At 43.6% G+C, this 19258-nt stretch overlaps 1 protein-coding gene across 1 annotated transcript in view; it reads right to left on the bottom strand.

The window, feature by feature from the left end:
* Positions 1-19258, bottom strand: part of HSPA12A (heat shock protein family A (Hsp70) member 12A) — a 65695-nt gene that overhangs the window by 25158 nt on the left and 21279 nt on the right. The window contains exons 4-6 of the mRNA XM_054163633.1: positions 10640-10826; positions 9250-9354; positions 6223-6339 (exon numbers count right to left, since the gene is read on the bottom strand). Of these exons, the coding sequence (XP_054019608.1) occupies positions 6223-6339; positions 9250-9354; positions 10640-10826 (409 nt within the window). The remainder of the gene's footprint in view (positions 1-6222; positions 6340-9249; positions 9355-10639; positions 10827-19258) is intronic.

Below are 19258 nucleotides of genomic sequence, written 5' to 3'. Positions count from 1 at the left end.
CCCTTCAAAATATCCTCATTGCAGGTCCTTGTGGCTCAGGCTGATTTTATTAATGAGACACAAGTAGTTCTGACTCAGAAGGGTTTTGTTAGCTGCATCTCACTTTGTACATTGGGCTTTCTGATTTTGCTTTAATAGGTCTCACTCCAGTTCTATTTCCAGCTTGCATTTCTTTACTCTGCTTTTGCAGCTGAACACTAGCATCTAAGATGTCTTTTAGCTCCATCTATTATCCTCCTTCATTGTCCCTTCTATGAACTCATTATAAACAATCCTACCCACTAGTTGTAGACCTTGTCCAGACTGATTTATATTTGTTTGTGGACTTCTATCACTACCACCCCTCCTCCTGACTAAGTTTAAAGTCTTTCAGATTGTTGTTTTCTTCTTTTGCCTGGAAAACCCCATCTAGTGCAGTCCTCCCACCAGACAGAAGGAAAACTCTAATTTTTATCTACTTCTGTTGGTTCCAGTGCCCTCTCAGGCCATTTCTAAGATCCTGAGAAACATGTTCCACAGCTTTATACAACAGGCACAGATCCCTCTGCCTATTCCCAGTTCTGGGCCACTCAATTTAAGGACATTAAGATACTTGAACGTGTCCAGAGAAGGGCAACAAGGCTGGGGAGAGGCCTTAAGCACAAGCCCTGTGAAGAGAGGCTGAGGGAGCTGAGCCTGCTTAGCCTGGAGAAGAGGAGGTTCAGGGCAAACCTTATTGCCATCTACAACTACCTGAAAGGAGGTTGTAGACAGCTGGAAGTTGGTCTCTACTCCCAGGCAAGAAGCACCAGAACAAGAGGACACAGTCCTAAGCTGTGCCAGGGGAAGTTTAGGCTCGAGGTGAGGAGAAAGTTCTTCACAGAAAGAGTTGTTGACCATTGGAATGTGCTGCCCAGGGAGGTGGTGGAGTCACCGTCCCTGGAGGTGTTCAAAAAGGGATTGGACGTGGCACTTGGTGCCATGGTTTAATAGTCACGAGGTGTCGGGCCACTGGTTGGACTTGATGATCTCTGAGGTCTTTTCCAACCTTATTGATTCTATGATTCTGTTTTACTTCCTTAGCAAAACAAAAAGAAAGCTTCCAGATACTCCAACTCGTGCCACAGAAATGTACAGAACTGGATTAGCAGATGGCTCTGTCAGCTACCTCTGCTTTCATGTGAACCTGGTGGGATAATTAAAATGTGTAAAGTGAGATCAATCAGTACACATTTCCCACTGTGCTGAGTTTCTACTCTGTAATCTTCCCTCCTCAATTAGTTATCTTCTCCTATGGCTATGAGATTCAGACTCCTTCCTAACATATCACTTAATAAACATTTTAATCCTTGTGATTAAAAGGATATCCTCACAAAAGTGACAGAATGACTCAAGAGAACTCCAGAGGATACATATAATCAGGATGGTTGATGCACAAACACACCTCTGCCTCATCTGTCTCCACTAACAAATACTGTTTCCAAGAAATCCCCAGCCTCCCAGTACTGCCTATGCCTGAGCATCATTGCCTTTTTATACCAGAAGTCTGTTACACTCTGCCTAGACAAATAAATTTCAGCTGAGTGTGTTTTATGTATCAAAGAAAATACTTACAAAGCAGTAAGTGTAGCTCAGCTGCACAGATACCAATCTGGTTAAGTCTCTCTGGTCATCTTCTTAAAAGTTAACCAGATTTCACATCATGTTTTTATTCTCAAGGAATTTTATGTGCTGTCACATTATTCCTTCACCTTATCTCCAAAGGTTTCCACAGAGCAGGCTTGTTCTGATAAATGTAATGCAATTTAACTCTGGAACACAATGTGTTAAATAATTCTCATCACATGCATTCCATGACAAAACTCCTGTGAAAGCATTAATAAATGTTCAGTACAAGAACTGGTTAAAGAAAGCCTCTGGAATTCCAGGCTCTCTGGACCTAGACTGCCCCTCTGTTTATTTAGACAACTTGTCATGGAAATGATTTTGCTATTTGTAATTGAAAGCTAAATCTGCTCAAGAGCTCTACAACTCCATTTCAAAACGAAAAGAACCTTCAACATTTCCAAGCAGACCAGTTGATCATGGCTGAAAGCCTGGAGAAGCTCAGGCAAGCCTATGAAAATCCCCTATCCTACCCTTTCCTTTGCTCTGCACTGAGTGTACTTGGTATGCTATGTTCTACTTTCTTATTTCATAGCTCTGCATTCACATACTCCTATCACACTCCAAACTCTTCCTTAAAATCTTATTCCTATGGCATGTCCAAGGAATTCCAGCCTGCAGATTGTTCTCTGCACTTAGTGAGCCCAAAAAATGTGCACTGACAGATGAGCTGGAAGAATGCCTTACTAAAAAGAAATACTCTGCCAAGAGTATTGGATCCTATGTTCCTCTAATAAACAATCCACAGTGCCTGAATTTCATTTGGATAAGGGATTAAAAGCACTGCTCATGGTAAGATATTAAGGCAGTAAAGTGCTGTTAAGACTGAACCAACTGTTCATGCCTACCTAGATCAAATGGATTTCTATACAAAGAGTCTTCAATACTTTCAGAGTTTCACCTTTCCATTAGCAGACTTCTTTTCTTTTTCTTTTCTGTCACCAATAATACAAAACTAACAAAACAGTGAATTTTCTTGTGTCACTAAGACCTCAGACAAAACAGAGGTGAGATGTCAGGCTTGTGTCCATGTCCACATGCCATTCTGATGAGGTTGTAAGTGCCCAGGCCATGATCACAAGCAGGAAGTGGCTTCCCTCCACATACAAGCCATCTTTTCATGTTGGGGTGTAAACTTCAGGTCTAGTGCAGGCAGCTGCATTTGGCTGCTTTCTGCAAGGCAGGTTCCCACCTGCATGAGCAGGATGGAGTCCTCCCACATCCTGTCCCACCAGACCATGCTACCAAGGTCTTCAAAACAAGAAAATATAGCAGCAATTTGGATTCATTACTCACAATGGGATTTCTCCATGAGAATAACATACCTTAAAATACTGGTAAATACAGCACTTCTGACATAACTACACCAAAGCAAAGGATTTGAAACAGAACAGCTAGGACACAGAAACAAGAAAAGCCAACACTATTTATGAGGTTTTATATTTTACTGGTGGGGACAATAGCAAATCTGACTAATGCATCCTAGAAGTCATTATTCAGGATGCAATGAAGACAGAGTAACACATACTAATCCCAGCAGACATGCTTAGGGAAAGGGAACTTAAGCCAAAGTGGGTTCCTGCAGAGATGACACTCAGCTCTCACCACTGAGCGCTTCCCAGGCTTGATAAGGCCTCATCAAGCATCACACATCTTCAGGAGTATCTCTACACACACACGAATTAGGCATGAGTGACAGGAAGAAGCATCTGTGAACTGTGTTTCAGGAATAAAGCAATTTTGATGCAGTAAAGGGAAGCTGTAAAGACATGCAGCTCTCTACAGCATACCAGACTGGATCACTCAGGAGGCCCCAGAGAGCAACGAGAAATGGGAATTAAACAAATACCTGCTTCAAAGGGGTAAAAACTCAAGCATCAAAAGAGTTAAGGATATGAAAAGCATAACAAATGAATACAGATGGGGTGCATAGGGTAGCAGCAGTAAGAAGCAATGAGGAGCAATTTTTACATATCAGTAGGTTAATCACAGTCAAGTTCTGTAGACATGAATAAAAGAGCATTTTAGAGAGGGTTTCAGAGGAGGAAAATGAGTTAGTATTACAGATGTATCATGTCCAGGACACACTGCTTATGTCTGAGAAGACAGAGATGAAGGAGTCAAATACAGGCTGATTCCCTGTCAAATGCAAGGCTACAATACCCCTCAGCAGCAATATACTGAAGAGATACAGAACAGGCCAGGTTACAGTTGCCAAAACCAAGGAAATGAAGTTGCAGCAACCTAGATGCAAAATTCATGACTGCTTTGATGAAAGCTTAGCAGTTTGTACAGACAGCATGGTCATGCAGACAGCATTAGCAAGATTTTGATAGGCTGGATGGAGAGAGAGAGGAAGAACTGTGAGCTGAAGGGAACTCCCAGATTACTCACTCAAATGAGAAAGCAGCACAGCAGCTGGAAGGGAGACTCGTGGGAGCCTTTGTTTAGATTAAGAGTTCCAGGGTAGCAATGTTTTGGTTAGGGCAAGAAAGAGATGAGGGAATGTCAGAGAGACTGTAGGCTGTACAAAGCTGATGGATGTTGAGTGCAGAAGCAGATAGATCAACAGCAGTTCTTTCTTGACTTAATTAAGTCCATGCAATATTGACCTTTGCCTGGCAACTACTTAACCACTCCCACATTGTAAACCAGTGTTGGTATTTTTGGTCTTAGAGCTACATCCTTGCCACAGATTACTCAAGTAGATTTCCACAGCTCATTAACATTTCCCACCAGCTAACTCTCAGCTTACACTAGTGTTCGCACTTCAGTGCGCTTCCAGTAGCAAAGTTTCTAGCACTGCTTTTCACACTTTACTCAGTGCCTTGATTAACCTTAGGACAACAAGATCCCGTTATCAAGATGCTTGCGTGTTCCAGTAGCTAGCAACAAGCGCTGCAACTTCTGCTCCATCTGTACATAACTGGTTTGAGGAACTGTGTTGGATTCAGGAATCTGAAAGGCTGAATGGCAATGCAGAATTCTCAGTTTTCTGCACTTCTTTCTTCATCCCCATTACTTTAAAGGGAACAAAAATCAATTGTGTGAAGTATCAATTACTACCCCAAACCCTTGTTTTCCCTAATTGCTCACACCCCAAGTTGAAAACCCTGCCAGTCCTTGCTGTTTAATCAAGCTTGCCAATAGAAGTACACACAATCACAGACACAACCACAGACACAGACACTAATTAACAACATTCCATTGTGCCACAAATGAGAAATGCCAAGAGGTCTACCTTACCCTGCCCTGCTCCCTACACAGCTCCCAGTTCACGAGCACACATGCACACAGACAGCAAGCAGACAACAATATACAAAGATAATGAATGGGTCTCTAGTGTTTCAGATTTACCTACAACCGTGTCCTTCCATCAGAACTTTAAGAGTGTTTTGCTTCTGGCACTAGCATTAGCAATCCCACAATAAAGACTGTTAAGAAAAATGTTGCTCAACATTAGAGATAGTTAGAAACAGGAGTTAGAAAAAAAATCTGTGTGCTTCCCAGGAGCACTCTGCAAATTACTCACGAACTACCAAACTATGTTCAAGCTTGAACATAGAAGATTTCACCTCAACATGAGGAGAAACTCCTTTACAGTGAGGGTGACAGGGCACTGGAACAGGCTGCCCAGAGAAATTATGGAGTCTCAAGCTCTGGAGACTTTCACAGCCCACCTGGATGCATCCCTGGGTGGACTACCCTAAGTGATCCTGCTTTGGCAGGGGTGTGGGATTCGACGGTCTCGTGAGGTCCCTTCCAACCTCTAAAGTACTGTGATACCAGATGTTTTACCAGATATTTTACAAACTGTGCACCACAGAGCTTTTGCCAGTGGGGTTACAAAAGTAATCAATAGATTTTAAAACCAAACAAAACCTGAAAACAAACATCCCGGTGAAAAGAAGGCTCTCGTGTATGTATTAAAGGCGCAAACTGAACTGGACACAAAGGCCGTGCCTGTGGAACGTGCAGATATTGGGAGGGAGTCAGGGGCCAAGAGTTAAATGCAGATAAACCTCTTAGTGGTGAAAATAGCATTTGAATTTAATTTTATACCCAGTCTATCCGGTTCACAGTCCTTTCGTTTCTACTGTGGGAAAATGGAAACTGGAGAGGGGAAAAAAAAAGTCCCACTATCCCACTGAGGAGACTTTGCTTTCCCTCCTCTTTTTACTGTTTTTTTTAACTTTGCTTTAAAAGTCTGATGGCCTAAAGAAAATAATAAAACAAAACTGCATCCAGTATTTTAAAATCAGCTTTCCCTTGGGTCTCAAAACTGCATCTGTTCCGGGTGCACTGAATTCAGCGGGAATGCGCTGTACAAGATGACTAAAACAGCAGACTCTGCAGTGAGGGACACTACAATACAGAAGGCATTTAAGAAGTGAATTCATGTGACTCAAAGCCACTGCTTGGTAGAGCTAACTTCTCCTTCAGTGTTTCTCCTTTGACTGTTTTCTATCCATGTTTACACAGTTTATGCTAGAGCTAAGCGTTACAAATACAGCTTATCACTTAGCCTATCAACTAGAGCTTTAAGGGGGCATTTCCACAATCAGCCTGTAATCTTACCTTGTAGGCAGCTTGTCTCATAAACTGCTTTGCAGGCTGCTTCCAAATAGCTGGCACAGTGATGACCCATCTCACTTCGTTGTTTTCAAAGTCCGAGCCCCCTTGGTCACTGAGCTCCTGAAAAAGGGGAAAATGCAAAATGACAGCTCTCAGCTTTGGAAGAAAACAGGATTCTTCTGCTGGCTTTAGTAACCATAACTTTCTCTTTTCAGTGTTTTTCCTGCTACACCTATGCTACAAATCAGAATTATTGCCAACCTGCCATGAATGCTTTACTGTGCCAAAGGTGGGGGATTAGGGTTGATGCCTTTTCAAGGAGGCCTATAAAGAAGTTTACTGCTTAACATGAAGTAGAAAAGCGAGGTTTTGCAAAAGCAGCTCATGCACTCCTGAATTTTACAGAACATTTATGTGCCTTCTTAGTGGTAGAGTGGGATTTGCTGACAACTCAAAGAACTCACACTTGCATCTTGATTAATAAACAGAAAAATATTTGAGGTATCACTGATGAACATTACATTTTACAATCTGGATTTTTCAATGGCTTCTTTATGCACCACGTACCTGTAAATCAAATTTTTCCACCTCAGTTAACAAGGGGAAGTTACAGTTAAATCTTTTTAAAAGAGACTGATTGCTCCTTGAAAATTTTCCTTCAAGCAAACATTCAAGACTAGCTTCATTTTTTTTAATTGTCCTTATTTCCCACCCCCCCCTTAAAGCCTGAAGTGCATTTGCAAATTAGGTGATACACTGACATGTTTTGGGAAAGGTTCCAAGTAAAATGTCATTACCATATGTCCTATCTAAATTTCCATGCAAACAGGGAAAGGTTCAGAAAGGTGAACAACAGGCCTTTAGAAAGTATAAAAAAGGTTTCTGCGTGTGTTGTGCCAAGGTGTTGTGTTTGTTTAGCTATGCAGCAGTTCACAAACCCATGCTAGCAAAGTAGCACCTTTATACTGCACAGCGCACCAGGAATGGACAGATTACAGTCCAAAGCAACAGCAAATTGATATTGCTTGTCTAATTAGCTTCAGCATGCCCTCATAAATCACAGGGATTTATTTATTAACCCCAAGAAAGTATGCAGCCCTGAACAAACAGAACAGCAAATGCAAAGGATTCTACCCAACTACATTTGCAGCCAGGCAGAAAGGAACCTGAGGGTACTGGTTGACAGTAGGCTCAACATGAGACAGCAGTGTGCCCAGGTGGCCAAGAAGGCCAATGGCATCCTGGCCTGTATCAGGAATAGTGTGGCCAGCAGGACTAGGGAAGTGATTGTCCCTCTGTACTTGGCACTGGTGAAGCCACACCTTGAATATTGCATTTGGTTCTGAGCCCTCACTTCAAGAAGGACATTCAGGTGCTGAAGTGGGTCCAGAGAAGGGCAACCACACTGATGAAGGGTGTAGAGCACAAGTCATATGAGGAGCAGCTGGTTATTTAGTTTGGAGAAAAGGAGGCTCAGGAGAGACCACCCTCTACAATTACCTCAAAGGAAGTTGTAACAGGGTGGGTGTTCATCTGTTCTCCCAAATAGCAAGAAATAGGACAAGAGGAAATGGCCTCAGCTAGGGCCAGGGAAGGTACAGGCTGGGTATTAGGATATAGGTTTTGTTTCCCAAAAGGGTTGTCAAGCACTGGAACAGGCTGTCTGAGGAACTGGAGGAGCCCCCATCCCAGGAGGTATTTACAAGACATGTAGATGTGGCGCTGAGTGACACGTTTTAGTGGGGGATTTGGCAATGTCAGGTTTATAACTGGACCTGATGGCCTTAAAGGCTTTTTCCAACAGAAATGATTCTATGATTCTATCTCATAGCACAAGAACATGAAATTCACTGCTGCAAAGGGTCAGCACAAAGCCAAACTACCATAGCCTAATTGCAGCTGGTTGGCACACATACAACAGTTAAACTGTGTAAAAAAGAATAAAGGACTTTTGTGCAAAGGTACCTGTGTGGGTCTGGCCAATGGAAGCTGTAAATCTGTACCTTGTACAGAAATCCACGTAGAGGCTGATATACTGAACCTCGGTGCAGGCAAGTGGCCTGTACAGATCATTGCACTGGCATAATTACACTACTTCCATCAGGGTAGCCAGCTTGTACACCTCAGCAGGTGATCTTTGTGCAGGCTGACAGCAAGACTCAAGTCACCAAAGCATAAATAAGTTTTTAATAATCTCTCTATTGCAAAATACATCCAGCTCTTCCAACGTCTCTTTGCTTCTATCAGTGAAGACAAAGTCAGGTTAGGGCAGGAGATATAGGTAGGTGCTCATCCTAGTGATAGGACTAGGGGGAACGGGCCAAAAATAGAAATGGGTAGATTTAGACTGGATGTTAGGAAGTTCTTCCCCATGAGGGTGGTGAGACACTAGAACAGGTTGCCCAGGGAAGGTGGTGGAAGCCTCATTCCTGGAGGTTTTTAAGGCCAGGCTGGATGTGGCTATGAGCAACCTGACCTAGTGTGAGGTGTTTCTGCCCGTGGCAGGGGGGTTGGAACTAGATGATCCTTGAGGTCCTTTCCAACCCTAACAAGTCTATGATTCTATTGTGTTTCATAGTGCCAGCTCTTGAACATGAGAAAGAACCTTTCATGAACACAGAACAGTCCATCATCCCAGGAGCAGAAGTGCATGGAACAAGGACAGGACTGTCTCAAGTTTAATTGCTGAGCTTCAGCTCCTGCACTTGTAAATTTTCTTTTGAAATCACTGTTTTTGCATGAAGGGGGAAAAAAAAAAGGCAATAGGAAATATTTAAGCTGAAAAGGAGATATTCAGAATTCACAGGGATACAGTTACCATCAGTGAATCAAGCTTCCTCTGTGTGAAGGGAAATCACTTCAGGCTACTGTGTGCTCTCCAGTCCACAGCCTGCCTAGAGTTTCTATACTGCCTTGCTCTGTTTACATCAAATACTACTGAGGTCAAAGCTGGGCAAGGTTAGAAGTGCTAAGCTCATATTTATACCAGTAATAAATACAGGAAAGCTAGATAGGGAAGCATTATCCTACCTTTAATGCCTGTTCCTTAAAGAATTGCAGAGCATAAGCAAATATCTCAAGTGCTTTGACTTTTTTGCCATTTGCAGCTGTCAGATCTGTCTCCATAGTAAGATTCTGTATGAAAGAAAAAACAAAACAAAACAAAACACAAACCAAAAACCAACCTGGAAGTTATTAAAAGGAAAAGACAAACATGAAATTAATTCCCACTGCTCAAGGGAAGGGAATTCTTTGTTATCCACCTGGTTAGGAAAAAGTGACAGAATTGTTCTGAAGAGGATCTAACTCATCACTTCAGTTTCCTGGAGCATGACATTTGCTGCTTATTTTAGACTCTGTTTTTAAAAGCCCACCATGTCTACAGATAACTGCATGCAAAGACAGGACTATGGACTAAATATTAAATAATGACAGTAAGTGTATCTGCAATTAATTGCAACAAAGCTGCACATTGCAAGATACTTCATCAAAGATGAGTTAAAAGCATAGAGTTTTGGCTTCCCACCAACACATGAAAGCAGAAAACATCTCCACACAGAAAGTACTGGCCAAGCCCCAAAAATCTAGAGTGGATTGAAGACAAAAATATCATCAGTAGGAATAACATCAAATTAACAACACGAGTTGCACTTGCAGTTTTGACAATGAACTCTGGGTAAATCTGCTCCTCTGCACTAGATTTCAGTATGGCTCTCATATTCCATTTCTGCTTTCTGAGTGGATTTATAGAACAAACCAACCTCATGCAGACTCCCTAGACAGCTGGGAAACTCAGCAAGGAAAATTAGGACACAGAGATCTAAGGAAAGCAGATATTGAACTTCTAAGATCTAGAGAGAAGGCTGGCAAAATATACTTGCCAAATGCAGTGAGAAGGAAAATTAACCATAATGTTAAGAGCTTAATTTTCTTTATTTACTCTCCAAACTTAGACACAGAGCTGCCTCTCATCTCCCTGACACTCTTTAGGCAAATGTCTATTACTGGAGGCCAAATTGTAGCCTTCTAGTATCAGAAGGGGGCTACAAGAAAGCTGGGGAGGGACTTTTTAGGGTGTCAGGGAGTGATAGGACTAGGGAGAATGGAACAAAACTAGAAACGGGGAGATTCAGACTGGGTGTTAGGAAGAAGTTCTTCCCCAGGAGGGTGGTGAGACACTGGCACAGGTTGCCCAGGGAGGTGGTGGAAGCCTCATCCCTGGAGGTTTTGAAGGCCAGGCTGGATGTGGCTGTGAGCAACCTGATCTAGTGTGAGGGGTCCCTGCCCATGGCAGAGGGGCTGGAACTAGATGATCCTTGAGGTAACGTCCAACCCTAACAATTCTATGATTTTACTGTGCACAGGAAGACAATTTGAACAGCAAATGCACAATTAGCCAGGAGAACTGGTTAATACTTACACCAGTGGTATGTAGTTTCATCTTAAACTTTTCAAAATACAACCAGTGTTTTGATTCAGTGGGATCCAAGTCATGGTAGAAATCTCTTGCTGCATACCCAAAGCTATGAAACTTTCTCTCTGGCGTTAGGAGGATTGTGGTTGGTGTCTTCTGATTGGATACACCTGGATCTCCACCTTCCCATCGTCTGTTCCAACAAGCAAAACAGCTTCAGTAAGTGATACTAGTAATTACAGCAACAGAAGAAAAAAGGAAAAAAACCAAAACAATACTGTATGGTGAGAAAAACAATGTGGTGGCAGTTTGTGCAGGCTGCTTTTCCCCTCCAAAGACACTAACTTCAATCCTTGGGATACCAAAATGAAGAGAAGGCTCCGAGGTGACCTAATTGTGGCCTTCCAGTATCTGAAGGGGGCTACAAGAAGGCTGGGGAGGGACTTCTCAGGATATCAGGTAGTGATAGGACTAGGGGGAATGGAATGAAGCTGGAGGTGGGGAGATTCAGGCTGGATGTGAGGAGGAAGCTCTTCACCATGAGAGTGGTGAAACCCTGGAATGGGTTGTCCAGGGAAGTGGTTGGGGCGCCTTCCCTGGTGGTGTTTAAGCCCAGGCTGGATGAGGCTCTGGCCAGCCTGATCTAGTGTGGGGTGTCCCTGTCTATGGCAGGGAGGGTGGAACTAGATGATCCTTGTGGTCCCTTCCAACCCTGACTGATACTATAATTCAGTACATTTTGCAGTTAGCTGCATCATTTTAAAGGAAATAATCATACTCTGCCTTTCATAAGAATACTCTGTCCCCTGAATTAAGCCTTACACAATTAACAAGGAAATCAACCATATGTATGTAATAAGTATTGTACAAGGCAGCGGGGAGGAAGGCAGGGAAAGAAGAAAAAAGTAATCACGTGAGCATTACTAATGAAAACTCAAACCTTGAAAAGGAGTGGTCTATCTAATTGCCAATCAGACTCCATGAATGCTGATTTGTATAGGTTATTTTCCCCATTCTGGATTAGGGACCTGTTAAAGTCATCTGAATGCCACCGAGAAGTTGACTAAATTCCTGTTTCTGTCACAGAAGGCTCTCTCAAGCAAGCCAAGCCAGTTCAACCAACATCTATCTGATCATGTGTCTAATTTCCTGGACACCTGAAACTCTGAAGACATGTCTGCAGACGTGGAGCACTCTGCCTTGCACTCTGTACTCACCTGAAGTTGATGGATTTTGTGTTTTAAATGCCTAAAAAACGTAAAATGTTTTTGTCTGTAAAACAATGAACCTGAATCCCCCAGTCTCCAAACATCTTACAGGCACCAAGACGTTTCCCTCAATACCATCTACTACAATGGTGAATAAAACTATCCTATCATATGCTGGACAGATGGGCAGAGTCCAAGGGCATGAGATGTAACACATCTAAGTGCCAGGTTCTACACATTGGCAACAACAACCCCATGCAGTGCTACAGGCTGGAGTCAGAGTGGCTGGAGAGCAGCCAGGCAGAAAGGGACCTGGGGGTACTGGTTGATAGCAGACTGAACATGAACCAGCAGTGTACCCAGGTGACCAAGAAGGCCAATGGCATCCTGGCCTGGATCAGGAACAGTGTGGCCAGCAGGAGCAGGAAAGTAATTCTGCCCTTGTACTCAGCACTGGTTAGGCCACACCTTGAGTCCTGTGTCCAGTTCTGGGTCCCTCAGTTTAGGAAAGATGTTGACTTGCTGGAACATGTCCAGAAAAGGGCAATGAGGCTGGGGAGGGGTTTGGAGCACAGCCCTGTGAGGAGAGGCTGAGGGAGCTGGGGTTGCTTAGCCTGGAGAAGAGGAGGCTCAGGGGAGACCTTATTGCTCTCTACAACTACCTGAAGGGAGGTTGTAGCCAGGTGGGGGTTGGTCTCTTCTCCCAGGCAACCAGCACCAGGACAAGAGGACAGAGTCTCAAGCTCTGCCAGGGGAGGTTTGGGCTGGATGTTAGGAAGAAAGAGAGATTGGCCATTGGAATGGGCTGCCCAGGGAGGTGGTGGAGTCACCATCCCTGGAGGTGTTTAGGAAGAGACTGGATGGGGCACTTGGTGCCATGGTTTAGTTGATTAGATGGTGTTGGATGATAGGTTGGACACGATGATCTCAAAGGTCTCTTCCAACCTGGTTAATTCTATTCTATATCAAGATTGGGAAGGTATCTTCAGGAAGACCTGAGAAGCACAGAAGTACTAGGATGAAGGCAAGCCAAAGCTTGTTTCACAGAATGGATAAGGAACCAAACATGGAACACCCAGCAGCAGGAATCTGGAGGGGGAGAGCAGGGCATGGTGGGACAGCAAGGTCAAATGGTAGAAAGTCATACCACAGAGACAGCTGTAAGCACTCTTGCCTTCTCAGTTCCTTATCACACACAGAATGGAAGAGCAAGAACCTCACCTCACTGTTCCTCCTCACCCCACACACAAGTACTTTCAGCATGGGAAACAACCATTAACCAGAAAACACTTTCTTAAAAAGGCATCAGTGGGAAATCTGCTTTCTGCTGTCAGACATAATCATAACACAGCTCAAACAGGAGCCAAGTTAAGGTCCCACAGGCAGCTGCATTCATTATTAAACCACATGTTGATTGCTTTTTTCCTAAAGATAGCAAAACACACTTTTGTAATAAACTACTGCCAAGTCCTTGTTCTGAAGCACAAAAAGGTTGCCTTGTTCTGTGGTACTTGTTTGTGTGACATAGGAAGATTGGGGGGGGAAGGGGGGGAGGGGAAGGAAAAAAAATCTTCTTTTCCATTTCACTCTCAGAAACAGTTGAATCAATTGTAAATCAATTGCCCTCCAGACCACGGCAGACAACTGACATGGAAAACTGCAGTCTAAGGGGTTAATACTTGGCAAAATAACCAGGAACAGCATCTTCTAAAGTGCTGGAAACCCTTCAAACCATTCAACTAGATCAAACAGAGAAAAATCTGCCCTTTTTTGCACCAGCAATGGCAGGGAATCACATCTATGAATTTACTTCAGCATAGAGGGCAATTCCACTGCTCTGAAGGCAGAAACAGTATGATGAGAAGTGGAATGATTTCCACCTTCATCCACTCAAAGAAAGAAACTTGCCTAAACTTCCCTAGCCCTGCTGCTCAGCCCCAGAGCTATTAGCAGTTGGCAAAGGCTCTTCCCCAGGTCATTTCTTCTAACCTGCAGCTGAAGATGCATGTGGTCAAGTCCAAAACCTTTGAGTAGGTGTTACAGCAAACAGATGGTTCCAATGTGAAGAAGTTGGGATCCCACAGTCCATGAACAAAAAGCACTGCCTGTTTCACCATGCTGCTCAATCCCACACACCCTCTGCAAGCAGAGAGGAGACAGTCTGCTATCATTTTTGCCTGGAATCATTAATGATTCATTCTGAGTCACTGGTGGGAAATTCCATAAATAGGACGTGGCCTATAACAATGCTGCTTTATTTTTCATTATGGCTAGGCACATTTTCTCCTCCTGGAATAAGTGCACTTAAAGTGCAGTTTAAATGATGACAAATTGATGCTGTGTGGTATGGGCTGAAATTTTCAAAGTCACCTAGAGAATTGGATGCTCACTTCCTGATGAGTTACTGATGGAAACTAGAGACAATAATTGCTCAGCACGTTCTGAAGTTCTCAGCCTGTATTAGTGTTCAATTACAGAAAGAGCAATAAGGAAAGAGAAGGGGAATTCCAACTTTACCACTGGCAATCAAGAGACTTAAAAATATTCCTGTGTGCCATCTTTTCTAGGGAGAAGCAGCTACAAAGGCACATGCATGGTAACTTCTGAGTGCCCTAGCCACACTGCAGTTAGTGGAGGCTTCTAGTCAGTAGGACTAAGATTTCAACACTTTTATTTGCAGTTTTCTTTCATGGTCCCAATACAGACAAAATAATGGTAATAATGCTTTTTTAGAGGGAAAAAAAAAAGCCCATTAAGAGCATGGACTAATAAATGCCCAGCAGTACTCTAAATGCATGTGGGAAACATTTTCCTCAAAGCAAGGTCAGAGTTCAAAATCTGTTCAAGCAGAACCCAAGGCAGATTTCTGCCTCAAACAGATGAGACCAGTTCCTAGGCTGACATAAAGTGGAGCAGCTCGAGAGTGCAGCATACACCAAGCTGATAGCCACAGAGGATCTGACTGTATATGAAAAGCAAAAATAGAGACAAGAGGAAAGTTTGTGTAGAAAGGATCACAAGGTTATACTAAGGTTAGAGAAACGCCCTCCCTCACACATGAATCTGGCTATCAGAGCAAAGAAAAGGATCCATGCAGAGTGAAGAGAATTTGATGCAGAGCTGCAGCACAACAATCAAGAAAACAAAGCAGTGGGGTCATGAAAACGCAGCCAAACACTGCTAGGAGTGTGTGTGCAGAAGGCAAGTATGTGCTTGCCAAGAATTACAGTCAAACAGGGAAAAGAAGGGAAAAGGTAAAACCTGAAGGCTGAAATAAAGTTGCACAGAGAAAAAAAAGACGACATTCTCCCTCCTTCCAAGGACAGGCTGCAATTGGTTTTGTTATCACAGGCATTCTTCCATTGACTTTCTCCATTGGGAAATTCTCACATTCAGTTTGCTGCTATTTAACCAGGAGGCAAAATAAGTAAGACTTCCTATAAGTGTACATAAATCAATAGGAGTTTTCATCTCTTAACTTCAAAGGACATGTTATTAACGTGTTTTACAGCACCAAACTGTCTCTTATTAAGGTCTCTGGCACTGCCCTGCTCACTGAAGGGCTTGCTGATCTCATGGCCAGGCTTTTCTCAACCATATATTCACAGACTCGCAGTATGCAGAAAATACCACTCATTGTCACATAGATTTCTACTTTGCAACAAGAGCCAGAAGGTAACCACAACTATCTTTACAGAAGCTGTGGGGAACTAGCATGAGCCAGCAGGCATGAAGTATTACCTAAAATTCATGAAACTCTGCCCTGGTGAGACATCACCTTTTCCCAGGCAACCTGTGACAGAAGGAGAGGACACAGTCTCAAGCTGTGCCAGAGGAGGTTTAGGCTGGATGTTAGGAAGAAGCTCTTCACAGAAAGAGAGACTGGCCATTGGAATGTGCTGCCCAGGGGGGTGGTGGAGTCACCGTCACTGGAAGTGTTTAAGAAGAGAATGGATGAGGCACTTGGTGCCATGGTTTAGTTGATTAGATGATATTGGGTGATAGGTTGGACTCGATGATCTCAAAGGTCTTTTCCAACCTGGTTAATTCTACTCTATTCTATTCACCTGGAGTACTGTGTCTAGCTCTGGGTCTCCCAACAAAAGAGAGAAGTGGACCTACCAGAGCAGGTCCACAGGAGCGCCACAAAGATGAGCAAAGGGCTGGAGCACCTTTCCTATGAAGACAGGCTGAAAGAATTAGGGCTGTTCAGCTTGCAGAAGAGAAGGTTTTGAGGAGACCTTATAGTTGCATTTCAGTATCTGAAGGGGACCTACAGGAAGCCTGGGAAGGGACTGTTTAGAAGGGCTTGGAGTGACAGGACAAGAGGCAATGGCTTTAGACTGGAGTAGGGTAGCTTCAGCTTAGACAATCTTCTTTACAATAATGGAACAGGTTGCACAGAGATGTGGTTAAAGCCCTGTTTCTTGAGACATGCAAAATCAGACCTGATGTGGCCCCAGCCAGCCTGATTTAATTGGAGGTGTCCCTGCTCACTGCAAGAGGGTTGGACAAGATGATGTTTGAGGTCCCTTCCCACTTTATGCAATTGGATCTGTGAACCTGGAACTTCTTCATCAATCATCTAGAAACAGGACCCAACTTCAAACACATGCTTCAGTCTACTGACATGAGCAAGACTACTCATACATATAGAATAGAATAGAGTTGGAAAAGACCTTTGAGATCAAGTCCATCATCCAACACCATCTAATCAACTAAACATGGCACCAAGAGCCCCATCCAGTCTCTTCCTAAACACCTCCAGTGATGGTGACTCCACCACCTCCCTGGGCAGCCCATTCCAATGGCCAATCTCTCTCTCTCTCTCTCTCTATGAAGAACCTCTTCCTAACATCCAGCCTAAACCTCCCCTGGTGCAGCTTGAGACTGTGCCCTCTTGTTCTGTTGCTGGTTTCCTAGGAGAAGAGACCAACCCCCACCTGGCGACAACCTCCTTTCTTGTAGTTGTAGATGGCAATAAGTTCTCCTTTGAGCCTCCTCTTCTCCAAGCTAAGCAACCCCAGCTCCTTCAGCCCTCATAGGGCTTGTGCTCAAGATCTCTCTCCAGCCTCATTGCCCTTCTCTGGACACATTCAAGTGTCTCAATAACCTTCTTAAATAGAGGGCCCCAGAACTGGATTACACAGCTAGAGCCATGACTCTGCTGACACTACACTCAAACATGCCAATAGTGTGAGGTGTCCCTGCCCATGGCAGGAGGGTTGGAACTAGATGATCTTTGAGGTCCCTTCCAACCCTGACAATTCTGTGAATAAACCCCTGTGTGTTCATCCTTTTCGGAAGCAGGATCTTCTAAACACAACCATCTTACCCTTCACTGGGACATCCAAAGAAAAGCAGCTTTATTAAAAGGCAGTCAGAAGCCTAAATGTCTGGCAAAGATCAAGACTAAGTGGGGGGAGGTGGAAAAAATGTTAGGAAGCAAAGAGGACCCTGCATCATTGGTATGGCTGCTGTGAATGTAAACATTCTCGAGTGCAGGGCGGGAAGTTACATTTGCTTTGCTGAAGTATTTGTAAATTATCCTACATGTAAGCCTTGGCATATGCAGAGTTGGAACCTTTTAATACCTTCTGAAGTCCTGAGGCCTTGTTCTGATATGTTTGCCCTTCTTCCCATCAAATGCCATGGTGAGTATTTATGGGGTGCTTGGTGCCATGGGTTAGTTGTTTAGGTGGTGTTGGATTGGTTGATGGGTTGGACGTGATGATCTTGAAGGTCTCTTCCAACCTGGTTTATTCTATGTATATGTTCATATCATTTCAGAGCTTGAAAATGTTTACTTTCTCGGATTAAAATGTATATAAAAGTATCATACACATTATTTAGTAAGTTAGTTTTAGCTATATTGTCCCCAAAACACAGAAGGGGCCAGGTAGGAAGGGACCCCCAAGGATCATTTGGTCCAATGTGATAGTTTAAATGAGAAGGTGCAGCACTCTTGTCAAGCAGAGTCTTAAAACTGACCAACGTAGGGGAATTCACTACTTCTCTGGGGATACTACTCCAATGTCTAACTGTTCTCCTTGTGAAAAACTTTCTTCTGGATTACAATGAAAATCACCCCAGGAGTAAATTGTACCCATTGCTCCTTGTCTTTTTCATGTAACTCCCTGTAAAAAGGGAGTCTCCATCACCCTGGTAGCCACTTTTTATGTATTGGTATGTGCTAAGAAGGTCTCCTCTAAGCCTTCTCTTCACAAGGCTGAACAAACCCAGTTCTCTCAGCCTTCCTTGACATCAACATACCTTGAGTACTGTGTCCAGTTCTGGGTCCCTCAGTTTAGGAAAGATGTTGAGGTGCTGGAACGTGTTCAGAGAAGGCAACAAAGCTGGGGAGGGGTTTGGAGCACAGCCCTGTGAAGAGAAGCTGAGGGAGCTGGGGTTGCTTAGCCTGGAGAGGAGGAAACTCAGGAGACCTTATTGCTGTCCACAACTACCTGAAGGGAGGTTGTAGCCAGGTGGGGGTTGGTCTCTTCTCCCAGGAAACCAGCATCAGAACAAGAGCACACAGTCTCAAACTGCACCAGGGGAGGTTTGTTTGGATGTTAGGAAGAAATTCTTCATAGAAAGAGAGATTGGCCGTTGGAATGGGCTGCCCAGGGAGCCCATTCCTGGTGGAGTCACCATCACTGGAGGTGTTTAGGAAGAGACTGGATGGGGCACTTGGTGCCATGGTTTAGTTGATTAGATGGTGTTGGGTGATAGGTTGGACTCGATGATCTCAAAGGTCTTTTTCAACCTGGTTAATTCTATTCTATTCTATTCATTCTTGGTATAAAAATACTTACCATTGTTTGAAATACCTGTAGGAAATGTGAATACATTTCCCCCAAAAATTAGTTCCTCCCTTCCAGCTGGAAAAATATCAACTGATTTATTTCACTTATTTTACATCAGTATCTCCTCTAATATCTACCCAGGCCTGAAATCACAACCATGATAAGGAATCACAACTATGCATAAGGAGTAAAATATGGTGCTTTGAACCATAAGTAGTAAACTGTCAATTAAGATTTGGAATACACCCTCAGCTGGCCACACAGAACCTAGATTCCAGTGTCCCAGTTACCTACAGCAGGACGCCTGGCACCCTGGAAGGAGAATCCATTCTGTCATTTCCTGAAGTATGGTGTGAACCCAATGGCAAAATCAGGTCCTAAGGTGAAATTTTGAGTCCAAAGAGCTTAAAGGACATCCCTAGAAAGAGCAGTGATTTCACATAGTAAGGTTCCCACAAAAATTGTAAGAACAATACAGCATAGCATAGCCAGCAGGTTGAGGGAGGTGATTCTCCCCCTCTACTCCACTCTGGTGAGACCCCACCTGGAGTACTGTGTCCAGTTCTGGAGCCTCTATCACAACAAGGATCTGGAGGTGCTGGAATGTGTCC

This window comes from Dryobates pubescens, chromosome 8 (genome assembly GCF_014839835.1).
Source record: "Dryobates pubescens isolate bDryPub1 chromosome 8, bDryPub1.pri, whole genome shotgun sequence".
Taxonomy (NCBI): Eukaryota; Metazoa; Chordata; class Aves; order Piciformes; family Picidae; genus Dryobates; species Dryobates pubescens.
This window is presented reverse-complemented; position numbering and strand designations above follow the sequence as displayed.